This window comes from Marmota flaviventris, chromosome 9 (genome assembly GCF_047511675.1).
Source record: "Marmota flaviventris isolate mMarFla1 chromosome 9, mMarFla1.hap1, whole genome shotgun sequence".
Lineage (NCBI taxonomy): Eukaryota > Metazoa > Chordata > Mammalia > Rodentia > Sciuridae > Marmota > Marmota flaviventris.
This window is the reverse complement of record NC_092506.1, coordinates 76,113,708-76,129,591: the sequence shown is the minus strand read 5'-3', so window position 1 is coordinate 76,129,591 and position 15,884 is coordinate 76,113,708. Positions and strand designations below refer to the sequence as shown.

At 34.4% G+C, this 15,884-nt stretch overlaps 1 protein-coding gene across 1 annotated transcript in view; it reads right to left on the bottom strand.

The window, feature by feature from the left end:
• The window catches only part of Tyr (tyrosinase), a 97,906-nt gene extending 93,601 nt beyond the window's left edge, over positions 1-4,305 (bottom strand). Inside the window, exon 1 of the mRNA XM_027942710.3 lies at positions 3,487-4,305. Within this exon, the coding sequence (XP_027798511.1) occupies positions 3,487-4,305 (819 nt within the window). The remainder of the gene's footprint in view (positions 1-3,486) is intronic.
• Positions 4,306-15,884: the final 11,579 nt, after the last annotated feature.

Sequence of the window (15,884 nt, the reverse complement as noted above, 5' to 3'; positions counted from 1 at the left end):
TACACAAAATGTCTTACTCCTGACTTTGTGTGGCTGCTTATTGGCATTGATATTTTCTCAGCATTGAGGATACTGCATTAAAAAGAACAGTTTAAAGTCCTACAAAATCTATCCATGCAGAATTTATTTTTTTAAAAAAATTTGTTGGCGTTGGCGCTAACATTTCTTTGTCTTTAAATTATATTCAATTCAGTATGCATTTATAGAGTCCATTGCATGTACAATTTACTATCCCAAGCTCTCTGGATACAAAACTATTCATTTGTAAATGGTCTCTACTCCAGAAAGTCTGACAGTCTGGTAGGCACAGACAGGCTTGAAAAACGTTACATATACTGAAGAGATATAAGTGCAATGGCATAAATCTCTACAAAGTGTAATGATGGCATAAAGGGTAGGGTACAATGCTATTTGAGTAAAGGAGGTCCATCAGTAAAGGTATAATAGCAGATTTTCATTACAATATAAACAAAAAGAACTGCTTTCCCATGTTGTGGGATGCACAAGAATTTTAAAGGAGCCCAAGGGGACAATATGTCAAATTATACATTAACATAATCATGGTTGATTCAATCCTCTCTGAGCCTAAAGAACAAAATTATAGCTGACTCAAATAACAAAGGAGTCAGTCTCTTTGTTGTTGTTGTTGTTCCTAGATGTGTGACCTTGGACAAATCATCCCACCATTTTAGGCCTTTCTATCTTTTATAAAATATGGGCACTATATTAGAGACCACTGAGAAGTCCTCAGCTCAGAGTTAATAAATGCAATCACATCTCTGAATGCTCTATTTGTGTGTCAAGTAAGAAGATATCTAAAGCCCAACCCCAAACCAGAGGCTTTGTATCAGAGTATCTGTCAGCCTAGCTAATTCAGAAGGTATTCAGGAACTCATTTAGCTTGATCTCATCTTACACAAAATAGTTTAGTTCTTAATTTGAGTGTTTAATTTAAGAAGAAGCATTCAAATTAATGGTGTGTTTATTACAGAACTGTGTTTTTATAAAGTGAAAACAAAGAGATACCCAGACAATCTCCATATTAATTAAATCACTTGTTCTTAGTGTTGGCTGCACATTAGAATCACATGAAGAGGTTTTAAAAGCAAAGATTCCAATTTCACAGCAATCTGAATTTCTGGCAAGAAGTTAGATGAGTGAAGTTCATGCAACTATTCTTAAAAATTTAAGTTTCCTAGGTGATTTTGATACTGAGAACTACAGAAATAAATCAATATATAAAAAAAAAAAAGACCTGATCCTAATTGTTGAAGGACTCTTTAACCAGAGAGGTTTTGTGATTAAATGGACAGACATCACAAGTTGTGTTTGTCACTTCTGCAACATTGTCCCTGACACCACACACAGTGACTGAACAGCAAATGTTCATTGGTTTAGCCTCTCTTATTTAAACTGCTATGTGCTTGTTTTTCTTCAATGGACATGGTTCACTCTGCTTCCTCATTTTATCTGAAAAGCCTATTTCTATACAGCACTTTATTCATAGAACAAGACTGAAATCAATATTGTAACCATTTCACTCTGACCAGTTTTCTCTAGAAAGTAATAAAATTGACCATAATCATAAAGAGAAAAGAGAAATAATTCAATTAATAATCAGTAAATGATTTAGGAAAGCAAACTCAAATATAATTCTGGGTACTTTCCAGTGGTGTTCACCTCATGCACCTAAATATCAGTTTATATCTCTCCACCAAGTTTCAGTGTGTATGTTGTAGGTTTTTTTCTTTCTTTCTTTTCTGATATTTAGACAATCTTTCAGCCTTTCTAAGTCAAATGAAGCTACACAGTTAAGGAAAGCAAAAATGACAGAAAATGCCACATTCAAGCTTGACAGCAATTTAAGCAGTAAAATAGAAGGTGAGATAAAAGTGTTGTATTCTATAGATAAACCCATTTTATCCCATGGTCCCAGATGTGAGACTGCACCTGATGTTTTCTTCTATTGCAAATAAAAGGTCAAAATAAAAGGTCAGGTATAAAAACACATATATTTTAATAAAATAATATATAATATAATTAGTAATAAGAATATAATACTAATAACACATTAGCTCTAGATTATGATTTCCAATCTATTTTATTGCATTTGTATGAATTTCTTGAAATAGTCTCAGAATTGAAAACTTGGGACTTAGTGGGTTAAGTTAGAAGGTCTGATGATTTGCTGAAATTGTTCTTATGCATATTTCTCCAGTCCTTCCTATACAAATATACTCATTAATTTTAGTAAATAGCTAGAAATTAGTGGCCATTTTTCAGGGGCCTCCAATAGATTCCATTTCAAGTGCATCATGGGAAAAACCTATTCACATATCAGAACAGTGAATGCAAGATTCTTCTTATCTAACTCAAACATTAATTCCATAAAATATTGCTGGCCAGAAGTGCTGCATTAGGAATTTTTGAAAGTCAGGCAGAAAATCATTACTTCCACCTATACATATTTTAAATGATAATTAAGCAGTTATTTCTTTGCTTACCTTTGTCTCTAATCCAGAATGAAAAAAAAAGAAAAGAAAATCAAACAGAGAAATGGAATTTAATTTTAAAATTGCAATCTTATGCTGCAACTGAAGTCTGCAAGTTCTTAGGAAAAAAATTAATTTATTTTGCTGTTTTATGAAAATGTGAGAGTGGAACAATCCTTTGCTTCAAGACAAAATAGTAGTCATCCCTTGTAAATCATATATAGAGAGATCACATATCCAGACTATCCAAGAACAAATATTATCCTTGCTATTTACCAGCTGTGTGTTTTAAAACAAATTACATTATAACTTTATACCTTTGAAAGGGGGACATTGTGATATTAAGTATCAAATGAGCCAATACATAAAAACAGTGTCAACAGAACTTTATACATGCTAAATGCTCAATGAATATTAATAGTTTCCCTAATTTACCTAGTTGAGCTTCCCTATAAATAAAAAAATCCAATCAGTATTAGTCAAACTTTCTTACAATAATAATCACCTACACATTTAGCAAACCATGCCATCCCAGGACCCTTCCATGAAGATTCTGATCAATGAGTCTGGATCAAGGCAAGGTATTTTTAATTTGCTCACCATATGAATTTATTATGATTAATAATGCTGTTATTCAGAATCACTAGCCTAAGTAATTTTGTCTCCTTCCTTCCTTCCTAAGTATTTTTTTAGTCATTGTGGTATGTCAGGTACATCCTAGGTTCTGGGAAATAAAATGATGAATTAAGTACTTTTTGTTCATTGTAGTTTAGAAATGTAGTAGAGGATATAAATATTGAATAAAAAAAATCACATAAATATCTACTTAATTATGACTGTGATTATTCTCTAATGGGAAAATACAAGGCACATTGATAGCTCCTAACAGGGGACATTTTCTACATTAGTTTGGGAAGATAGGATGAAGATCCCCTGAAGAATTTATGGCTAAAGTTCATTTCTTCTCTTATATTGTATGTCTAGCACATTTTACCTGCCAAGAGGAGAAGAAGGATCCTGGGCTGAGTAGGTTAGGGTTTGCAGGGTGACGCCCGCCCATGTACTCATCAGTGCAAATATCACAGTTTTCTGCATCTCGCCAGTCCCAGTATGGAACAGTGAAGTTCTCATCCCCTGTCAGCTCCCGGATATCTTGTTCCCATAATAACAAGAAAAGTCTATGCCAAGGCAGAAAACCTGGTGCTTCATGGGCAAAATCAATGTCTCTCCAGATTTCAGATCCTCCAAGCAGTGTGTCCCTTGACACATAGTAATGCATCCAGACAAAGAGGTCATAAATGTTGACATCATTAAACATGGGTGTTGATCCATTATTCATTTGACCATAGGTGCCTGTGGGGATGACATAGTCTTTGCTAATAGTATTCTTTGCTAACGTGAGGTAGGCAAGAAATCTATCCTTCTCTGGGATACTCAAATCAAAGATGTTTCTTCTCACCAAGAGTCGCTTTTCTGTGCAATTTGGTCCCCCAAATCCAAACCTGCAATTTCCACAGTTGAATCCCATGAAATTGCCAGAGCATTGGCAAGTCCTATTGTAAAAGACAGAAGGCCAAGATTCCCGGTCATCCACACCCGTGAAGGGGAATTGAGGCCCCCGTGGTGCATTAGACAGAAGAATGTCCTGACAGGAGCCTCTGCCTGAAAGTTGGCCACAGGGACTTCCATCACCACTCCATGGTGGGCAACATTCCTTCTGCATCAGGCTCTCAGAGGAGGCACAGGCTCGAGGGAAATGGCCTGCAGAGATCTGGAAACCCCACAGCAGGCAGCACAAAATAGCCAGTAGCATTGTTCTAGTGCTTACAGATCTGCTTAAGCAGGTTAACTGGAGCCACAGACTTCTTTTTCCAACTACCCTTATAGTGACTATCACATGTTTTGGCTAAGACCTATATAACTCCCCTCCCACCTCCAAATTGCGTACTGTCAGCTTTTATCTTAAGCTTTCATCTTCTGAAAAGCACATGATTGACTTTTTTTTTTTTTTTTGAGTTGGCACATATCCCACAGTGGGATTGGCCTATGTTAAAGCAAGAAATACTATTTTTTTCCGTAATAGTTTAATGCTGGTGGTTACTATGATAATAATGGTTAATAGTAATAATGCCTTATCTAAGCAAACCCAGTTCATTGGTTATGAAATTAATGGTGATTTGTATTGGCAAGTGAGGAGCTCTGTCAAGAATAGAGTTTTTCCTATTAAGTCAGTCAGTGTTCTGGATGTCAGGCACAAGCCTGATCTCCTTAGAGACCATAAAGGAACTACCAGAGAGAGACTTTCTTCAGGGACCACAGATTATTTCTTACATATGATGTATTTTAGCTTATTTATTTTGTACCAAGTATCAGAAAGAAAAAGCCTGTTTGATACTTTTCCCTGATTATTGATGCATTTTCTAACAATTATTAAGGATAGTTCAGTCTGATAGTTCATTGTGTGAACATTTCTAATAAAACTTTTATAAATTGCTCCCACCTCTGTGTGTGTGTGTGTAATACTGTAGCCACTTTGTCTTAACCATAAATTCTGGATGTCAGGAATTTATTTGAAATTTTTATTGTAGTGTGATTCTTGCAAAGAAATTCTCAATTCAGTGAGTGAATGAATAAGGAATAATATATTCATTCCACATTGTTTTGATCATCTCAATTTTTCTTGGAGTTACTTCTCTGTACAGTGAATTTAGAAATTGAAATGTATGTCAAAAATAACATTTTAGCTACATTTGTTAGTTTTAAGTTAAGCAGTATAGATAATAAGTCCATCAAATTTTTAATAAAAGGGATACTTTTGTGCACTGAGGATCCTGGACAATGTTACATGGTATTCAAGTGTTATTAAGGGAGCACCCATGAGTACAACCTCAAAGGGTGGGTATAAGTTGGAGTGATGAAGGAGAATAGAGACAATACCTGAGCAAGGGAGACTTAGAGGTAGGAGCTGCATTTCATCTGCTGAGTTGGAGCATTAGATTCAGACAGGTGCCTTATATGATAGATAATTAAACCTGGAATGAGATCATGGAAGTCTTGAAGACTGACTAAGTGGTTTGAAATCAGGTGAGAACTTCTTCAAGTTGAAGATTGACAAGATGAGAGTTGTCCAATCACATTCCCTCTCTGAGTCTTTCTTCTTTATCTAGCTTCACAGTGAAGCTGGGTAGTCCTCTAAACACAAAGAACCAAGTGAAAGTGAACATTTGAAGAAATCTTCTGTATCTGGACCTTGGCTGAGGTTTCTAGGAAAAGCCATGCTTTTCTAGCACCATTGGAATGTCAGTTTATTCTGCATTCTTCTCTTGCTGGAGTTTGTCTCATTATTCAGAAAAAATGTCAAGGCTCCTCCATATGACTCTCCTGAGTCTCAAGGCTGCCTTTGCAGGTGGATGGAGCAGTGTGTGGGAGCAGAAAAAGAGAAGAAAAGTTTCCATGGAAATGCTGCCTCTGGCTGGGATCAGGAAGTTATCACATGATCTCCTCCAGGAGGCTTAGTCCTTTCAGAGCCAAAAAGAGATTAACACAGGGCTTCTTGTCCCTGGGAGTCTTGTTCTGTATTACTTGTTACCACATGTGACCTTTTGTAACTCTTTCCATCTAGTTGCACACACAGTTCAACTGCTCTAGTTCCAAGGCTCCCTTGAAAAATAACTTAGAACCTCTCCACAGAGCTTTCTAAGGGCTTTTTTGCATCTGTTCTCCCAAGTCTATTTTTTAGTATCTTCAGAAGCTGCTTAGAAAAAAAATGATTAATATACACTTTGTCCTCATAATTTCCTTGAGTTTGATTTCTTTAGATTGACAGTTCTTCATATTTCTCCACAATGTAGTCTACTATCTCCTCTAGTCCACATAGATAAAAGTGTCATTACCAGTATTGGGTTCCTAGATACCAAACCGGTATAGAGGAGACTCTTAACTCTGTTTAGAGGAGTTTTTCCTGAGGGACAGCCTCCCAGTGGGGTTCAACATCTGCCTGGCCTGGGAGGTGCACTGATTTAAATGATGTGTTAGAGAAGGTCATTTTCTTACTACCTCTGTGGAGTAAAAGCAAGAATTCAGACACACCATTTCTCAGCAAGGTGAGAGAGAGAAACTTTTCTGGGAATTAACTCAGGACATTCAAAGCAGATCAGGAACTCAGGAGGTTGGATATAACAAAATAAAGAAGAAATCCCCATCACTGCTCCTACTGGTGGTGGCACTGGCAGGTGCAATCACCCCTGCACTAAACTAGTAGAGCAATACATCAATTAAAGGAACCCCCAATTTTAGGAGACCTGGGGTACCTATGGATATGGAGAGATCAGAGATCAAGACATTCCCTGACTAACCTGAAATGTGTCTTGCACAACAATATTTTATGGGAAACAAAAAGAAACCAAATCTCTCTCAGCTACCACGTAAATCAGAGGAAGGAACCAATTTACAGCTCCAGTACAGAGGAATAGCTCCTGGGATCTGAATCCTGAAAACTGTGCCTACCCCAAAAGCCAGGTTTGGCAAACTCACAACGCACAGTATAGTGTGTGTCTAAGAGTCCAGGAGAAAATCAAAAGTGGAGAGGGATTTACATAGAAGACAACCTGTCCAGGAAACACACCTGCTTCTTTTCTGCCCCTACAGAATGGCCACTTCAAGATTGGCTGGTTGAAAATTCAACTGGGAAAGTCTCCCCTCATGGGTGACTCATACCAGACACAGAATTTGAAAGAACAGGGGAATAATTGATAGTTAAGTCTGAATTTGAGATTCCTAAAAACATGAAGTTCATGAATATCTGAGGGGAACAAGAATTGGCCCCTCTACCACAGGAGTGAGATCCAGGAGTTTTTCCTGAGGGACAGCCTCCCAGTGGGGTTCAACATCTGCCTGGACTGGGAGGTGCACTGATTTAAAATCTTCAGGTTTACCCAAGCCTAAATCACACCTCCAGGAGTCTTGCTTATGGGATCTCCCATCACACTCCATTAACCCCACCTAATGCACCTTAGAAAGCAAAACAAGAATCTTTGGAACTCTAATGGAAATAATTCTCTAACATTTCATTAAGATCCTCTTTTTAATTTAATTAATTTTTTTTTTAAATTTTGTATTTTATGTTCTTATTTTTTATTTTTCTATTCTGTTCAATTATGATTTGAATGTTCATGAACACTTATACATATACAAACCTGTGTTTTCTCTTCCTAGCATTTTATTAAATAAGTTATTTCTCATAAGTCCGTATTTTGAGAACTAAGATATTTGATTACAGTATATCAGTTTTGTTCTTGTACTCTTTCACTTTTATTTTCATTTTTATTCTTAATTTATTATTTTTTACTCTATACACTTTTTTCTCTCACATGTCTTTTTCCCTTGATTCTTTTTCTCTCTTCTGTTCTAATAGCCAACATTTTATTGACTCTTCCTTTATTTTTTACTTATATTTTCTCTCTTCTTCCCTCATAAACATCACATTCTACGTCACTTTTTTTTTCTATCCACAATCACAACTTAACATTGTAAATCCATACATAAACTTATTGTTTTTCCTGTGCACAATCATTGATCATATGATCTCTGTTTATTGTGACAATCAACAAGTAGATATCAAAGCAGGAACTATCTGGTTTGATGCTGTAAATAAATTGCATTGGTTGTTGTTTTTAACCTGTCTCCCCTCTAAACTGTGAGACACTAGAAAACTTCAGACACTGTATTTCCACAGGGTAGAAACTCTACTGCCTCAAAAACACACTGTAAAATGAGTAAACACAAAAACAACATGAATAATCAAGGGAAAAAGAAACCAATAAAAGCCAATAACAGAATTCATTGATACCACAGTAGATGAAATGATAGAGAAGGAGTTTTAAAATGTTCATATTAAATTGATCTGTGAGGTAAAGATGATGGAAGGGAGAAAATACATGAAGCAAAAGATACATTAATAAAGCGATAGAGATTTTGGGGAAAAAAAACAATAGCAGAAATCCATGAAATGAAGGAATCAAAAAACTGAATTAAAGATTCATTGGAAGGCATCACCAGCAGACTAGACCACTTGGAAGACGAGTTTCAGGCAATGAAGATAAAATATATAATCTAGAAAGTAAAGTTGATGATGGACAAAAGATGATAGAAAAGCATGAACAAAACTTCTAAGAAATGTGGGATAACATGAAAAACCAAACTTAAGATTTATCAGGAGACACAAAGGCTCAGAGTTTACAAACCAAAGAAATGCACAATCTTTTCAATGAAATAATATCAGACCATTTCCCAAACCTTAAGAATGAAGTGGAAAATCAAATATTGGAGGTAATATAGGACCCCAAATATACAAAATTGCAACAGACCTACACCAAGGCACATTATTATGAAAATATTCAATGATTACATTTAGAGGGAAACCAATCCATATCACAGCTAATTTCTCAGACCCTTAAAGCTAGGAGGACTTGAAATAATATATACCAAGCTCTGAAAGAAAATGGATGCCAACTGATACCATACCTTGCAAAATTAAGCATCAGACTTGATGATGAAATGAAGCCTCTCATGATAAACAAAAGTTAAAAGATTCACAACTAAAAATATTTTACAACAAAACATTCTCAACAAAATATTTTATGAAAAATAAAAATGAAAACCAGCAAATGGAGGAACTACATGGGAAAAATATTCAATCAAAAAAGATGCTATTTCAAATTCAAAACCAGAAACAATTCAAAATAACAGGAAATAAGAATCATTTCTCAATAATAACATTGAATGTAAATGGCTTAAACTCATGAATCAAAAGACATAGACTGGCAAATTGGATTAAAAAAACAAGAGCCAACTATATGCTGTTTCCAAGAGACTCACCTTAAATACAAAGATTGACCTTATATGCAAAGACATCCTCAGATTGAAGGTAAAAGGATGGGGGGAAGCTTATCATTCACTTGGATCTCATAAACAAGCAGGGGTTCTTCTATCCTCATGACAGATAAAGTGGACTTATTGCTAAATAAATTAAAAGGGAAAAAGAAGGCGATTTTATACTGTTTAAGGGAAGTATACAGCAACAAGACATAACAATCTTAAATATTTATGCTCTAAAAACATTAAACAACCCTCCACAATTTCAAGAATTAGATAGGTAATAACACAATAATACTGGCTGACTTTAACATGGCTCTCTCACCACTTGATAGATCTTCCAAACAAAAACTAAATAAAAAAATTATGGGACTAAAAAATACAATTAATAATTTAGACTAAACAGATGTACATAGACCATTTCATCCATCAATGATTGAATAAACTTTCTTCTCAGAAGCTTACAGATCTTTCTCTAAAATAGGACATATAATAGGCCAAAAAGCAACTCTTAACAAATACAAAAAAATGGAGATAATATCTTGAATTTTATCAGATCATAATGGAATAAAATTAGAAATTAATGATAAAATTAAAAATAGAAGCTACTGTATTATCTGGAGACACTATAATACACTATTGAATGCCCAATTGATAGGTTAAGAAATCAGGATGAAATAAAATAAAAATGTTTGGAGGTAAATCAGAATAGAACACAACATATCAATTCTCTGGGACACTGAATGGAGTACTAAGAAGAAAGGTCATTGCAATTAGCTCATTCACTAAAAGAATAGAAAGTCACCAAATAAATAGCTAACTTTACATCTCTAAGCCTCAGGAAAAAATAAAAAGAACAAATCACCACCAAAAGCAGTAGAAGACAGGAGGTAATTAGAATTAGAGCTGAAAATAATGAAATTGAAACAATAAAAAAGAAAAATTCAAAAAATAGATGACAAAAAGTTGGTTCCTTGAAAAAAATAAATAAAATTGACAAACCTTTAGCCATGCTAATAAAGAGAAAGAAAAAAAAACTCAAATTACTAAAATTTGTAATGAAAAAAGGAAATATCAATTAAAGATACCATTGAAATACAGATGATAATCAGAAACTATTTTGAAAATCTAGACTCCAAAAGATAGAAGATGATGAAGACATCAACAAATTTCTAGAGACATATGGTCTACCCAAATTGAATCAGGAGGACATAGAAAATTTAAATAAATCATTTTCAAGCAATAAAATTAAAGACACCATAAAAGCCTACCAACAAAGAAAAGCCCATACAGATTCTCAGTCAATTTCTACTGGACCTTCAAAGAAGAATTGACACCAATACATCTCAAAATTTTCCATAAATTGGAAAAGGAGTGAGCCTTTCCAAACTCATTCTATGGAGCTAGTGTCACCATGATACCAAAACCAGAAAAAGACACATAAAAGAAAGAAAACTTTAGACCAATATGCCTGATGAACATAGATAAAAAATTCTTAATAGACTACTGGCAAATCGCATACAAAAACAAACTAAGAAGTTAGTGCCTGTGACCAAATGTGGTTCATTCCAGGGATGTGAGGCTGGTTCAACATACAGAAGTAAAAAAAAAATGTAATTCATCATATCAATAGACTTGAAGACAAGAATCATGAGATTATCTTAATCTATGCAGAAAAAGCATTTGACAGAATTCAGCATCCCTTCATGCTCAAAACACTAGAAAAACTTAGGAATAGCAGGAACATAACTCAACATTGAAAAAGCTATATATGTTAAACCCAAGGCCAACATCATTCTAAATGGAGAAAAATTGAAAGCATTCTCTCTGAAAACAGGAACAAAGGGCTGGGGTTATGGCTCAGCAGTAGAACACTCACCTAATATGTGCTCATGTTTGATCCTCAGCACCACATAAAATAAATAAATAAAATAAAAGTATTAAAAAAAAACTGGAACAAGACAAGGATGTGTCTTTGACCACTCCTATTCAAAATAGTTCTTGAAACACTAGCAAGAGTGATTAGACAAAAGAAACAAATGAAAGAGATACAAATAGGAAGAAAGATCTCAAATTATTCCTATTTGCTGATGACATAATTCTGTTTGGAAGACCACAAAAAACTCCACCAGACAGCTTCTAGAGCTCATAAAAGAATTCAGCATAGTAATAGGATATAAAATTAATACCCATAAATCAATTGCATTCCTACCCACCACTAATGAATAACCTAAAAGATAAATCAGAAAAACTATCCTATTCACAATAGCCTCGGGGGGACAAATTAGGTGAAAGGCCTCTACAATGAAAAATAGAATACACTAAAAAGATAAGTTGAAGAAGATCTTAGAAGATGGTCTTGGGTATGCACAATTAATATTGTCAAAATGGCCACACTACCAAAAGTGCTATATAGACTTAATACATTTCCCACTAAAATTCCAATAACATTCTTCATAGAAATAGAAAAAAGCAGTCATGAGATTTATTTGGGAAAAATAAGAGACCAAGAATAGACAAAGCAACCCTTAGCAAGTAGACTGATGCAGAAAGCATCACAATACTAGACATAAATTATACTATAGAACTATAGTAAAAAAATTGGCATGATATTGGCACCAAAACAGAGATGAAGGCCAATGGAACAGAATAGAAGACACAGAGACATACACACATATACAGTTATCTCATACTAGACAAAGGCACCATAAAGATACATTGGAGAAAAGATAGCCTCTTCAATGGATGGTGCTAGAGAAACTGAAAAATCCATATATTGTAGAATAAAATTGAACTCCTATCTCCTACCCTGCACAAAACTTAACTGTAAGTGGATCAAGGACCTAGGCCTTAGACCAGAGATCCTGCAACTACAAGAAGAAAAAGTAGGCCTAACTCTCTACCACGTTGGCTAAGGAACCAACTTGCTCAATAAGACTTCTAAAGTTCAAGAAATAAAATCAAGAATCAGTTAGTGGGGTGGTATCAAACTACTTCTTCCAAGCAAAGGAATCAATCAAGAACATGAACAGAGAGCCTACAGAATAGGAGAAATCTTTACCACCTGGACGTCACATAGAGCATTAATCTCTAGGATACGTAAAGAACTAAAAAAAAAAAAAAACTTAACACACACACACACACACACAAATAACACTATCAATAAATGGGGAAAGGAGCTGAACAGGCACTTCACAGAAGAAATACAAATTGTCAAAATATATGAAAAAGTGTTCAACATCTCTAGCAATTAGAGAAATGCAAATCAAAATGACACTGAGATTCCATCTCACTTCAGTCAGAATGACAATTATAAAGAATACAAGCAATAATAAATGTTGGCAAGGTTCGGGGGAGAAAGGTACTTTCATATGTTCCTGGTGGGACTGTAAACTGGTGCTACCACTATGAAAAGCAGTAAGACAATTCCTTGGAAAGTTTGGAATAGAGCCACCATTTGACTCAATTATCCCACTTCTTGATTTATACACAAAGGACTTTAAATCAGCATACTTTACAGTGATACAGTCACAACAATGTTTACATCAGCTAAATTCACAATAATCCAACTATGGAATCAACCTAGGTGCCCTACCACATATGAATGGGTAAAGAAAATACTATATATATACATAACAGAATATTACACAGGCATAAATAAGAATTAAGTTGTGGCATTTGTGGGTAATTGAATGAAACTAGAGACTATCATGCTAAGTATAATAAGTCAATTCCAAAAAAACCAAAGTCTGAATGTTCTGTCTGATATGTGGATGCTAACCCATTAGAAGGGAGAGATGGGAGGGGAAAATTAGAAGTTCATTATATTGCACAAAGGGGAATGAATGGAAGTGAGAGAGGATGGGGAATTGGAAAGACAGTAGAATGCATGGGGACTTAATTTTCCTATGCTTATGTATGAATACGTGACTATCGTAACTCCACATCATGTGCAACCACAGAATGGAATTCTAATTAGAATAAGTTATACTTCAGTTTTGTACAATATGTCAAAATACACTTTACTATAATGTATATATAAAAAGAACAAAACATAAATTAAAAAATAAAGAAAAAAACAACCTGTTTAGATTGGTTTCTCCTCCATTCTGGATATACATTCTTTTGGTCTCTTTAGATTACACAATTGGAAAGTGTCAGATCCCATCCTGAACAATTTTTATATTACCTAACACAGAATTAATGTAAAACTCCATTAACTAGAACTAGGAGTACCAACTCTCAGGCACCAACTGAGAGATATGAATGCTAGGGTAAGCACAATAGTAAAATAGTAAAGTCTCTACCAACATGATGGATCTAGTCTTTTAAAATAGTATTTTAATATTAGTAAATTTAATAATATTTATGCATGCATATTTTAAATGAAATTTTTCTAGATTAAATGACTTTTTAATATTTTTATAAAAGAAAATTATAGAGAAGCTGGGCGTGGTTGGAACAGGTCTGTAATCTCAATGACTTGGGAGACTTAGGAGGGAGGATAGTAAATTCAAAGCCAGCATCAGCAACTTAGTGAAGCCCTAAGCAACTCAGCAAAGCCCTGTCTCTAAATGAAAAAGAAAAAAGAAAGAAAGAAAGGAAGAAAGAAAAGAAGGAAGGTGAAAGAAGAGAAAAGAAAAGAAAAAGGTTGGGGTTGTGGTTTAGTGGTTAGGTGCTCCTGAGTTCAATCCCAGGTACCAAAAGAAAAAAAATATGAAAATTATAGAAGACTATTAGAGAAGATGGCAGAGGGGCCCATCTAATCTCATGAGGGATAGTCAATGAAGGTTTCTGGAAGAAATGTTATTTCAATGACATTTCAAGGGACATCTGAGGGACTACTATACACAAAGGCTCATGGTGAAAGCAGCATTGCACCTTCAAGGTCCTGAGGACAGTTAAGGTGGGTGTATCTCCATGTTTAGAACTGTGGAGGTATACACATGGACCAGATCTTAGTCTATAAATGATCAGAAGCAAAGTTTTGAAGCAATCACATGTGGATTTAAAACAATTTGCTTAAGCTGCTGAGATGAGAACAAAGATCAAGATGGAAATTAGAGTAAATGTAGACATTCCTGTTAGGGGAGTATTGGAGTAAACCAAGCAAGAAATGACCTTGCTTGGACCAGAGAGTTGGTTGCTAAGATAGATGTGTCATTAACTGAAATAAAGAATAATAGAAGATACAATGTTGGTGGAAATTGAATATGGGTTCAATTTTAAATTTGTTGAGTTTGAGAGTATGATTCATTCTCTATTTCTGATGTTTACAAACATCATTCACACATGCCTTGGTGTTGACCTGGTAAATATTGATTATTTTTCCTCCTATATTTGATGCTAGTGTGAATACATTGCTCCAGCTTTGCTTATCAGAATTCCTCTTTCAATTGTAATAATAGCTGACATTTGTTGAGTACAAGTAATATAATAATATCAGTATCAATGGCTATCATTTAAAAATAAATTTCACTACAGGAACAGTTAAATATGCTCAAGTTAGAAAAAAAATTACTGCAATAAACTAGCATGTACTTGTGAACAAACTTCAACAACCAGCATTTTGGGGTAGGTATTATTTCTTCTGTTCCCACCAACTTTGAAATTCCGGAGAATGTTACAACGAATCATACAGAACATTCTTTGCTTATAATTTTTTTTCCATATTTTCTTTTAATTAAAAAGAAAAAAAAATTATGGAAGAACTTTTTTTAAAATCCTATAGAATTTCTAACATTTCAGGTTTGACTAATTTTTCTTTGTGGGTTTAATATGTTGTTTATCTGAAATTTTCTGCATCATATACATTTTGAATAATAATTACTTGAATCATCTATAATTAGGGAGTTAAATCTAGAGATTTTGATAAATTTTCTTATTGCTTTTGTTAACAATAATTACATCATACTTGTGGCTGTGTATTATTATTCCAACACACCACACTAATATATTGTTTGGTTTTCCCACTTTATGTTCTTAAAATTGTTCTGAGTCTTGATATCATATCAGACTATCTGATTACATAATTTTCTAACAAAATTTTATGTTTTCATTTACTAATAATATTTTCTATTTATATTAGTTATGTTTTTAGCACTGTGACTAAAATACCTGAACTAAACAACTTAGAGGAAAAAAAGTTTATTTTGAGCTCTCAGTTTCAGATTCAGGGGGTGACTCCATTGCTCTGGGCCCAGTGTGAGACAACATCATGCAAAAGGGCCTGTCAGAGAAAGCCTTCTCACCTCATGGTAACTGACAAGCAGAGAGAGAGATTGGGAGGAGCTAGGGACAAAATATATAATTCTCAAGGCAAGTTCCCAGTGACCCACTTTCCTAGTCACACCCTACCTACTTACAGTTTCCACGCAGTAATCAATTTAAATTATTAATCCATCAAATTCATTAATCCACCGATTAATTTGTAGCACTTATAATCTGACCACTTCACCCTTCCACTAACACACAAGCTTTTGGTGGACAACTGATAATAACATACATTATTTTATTAAA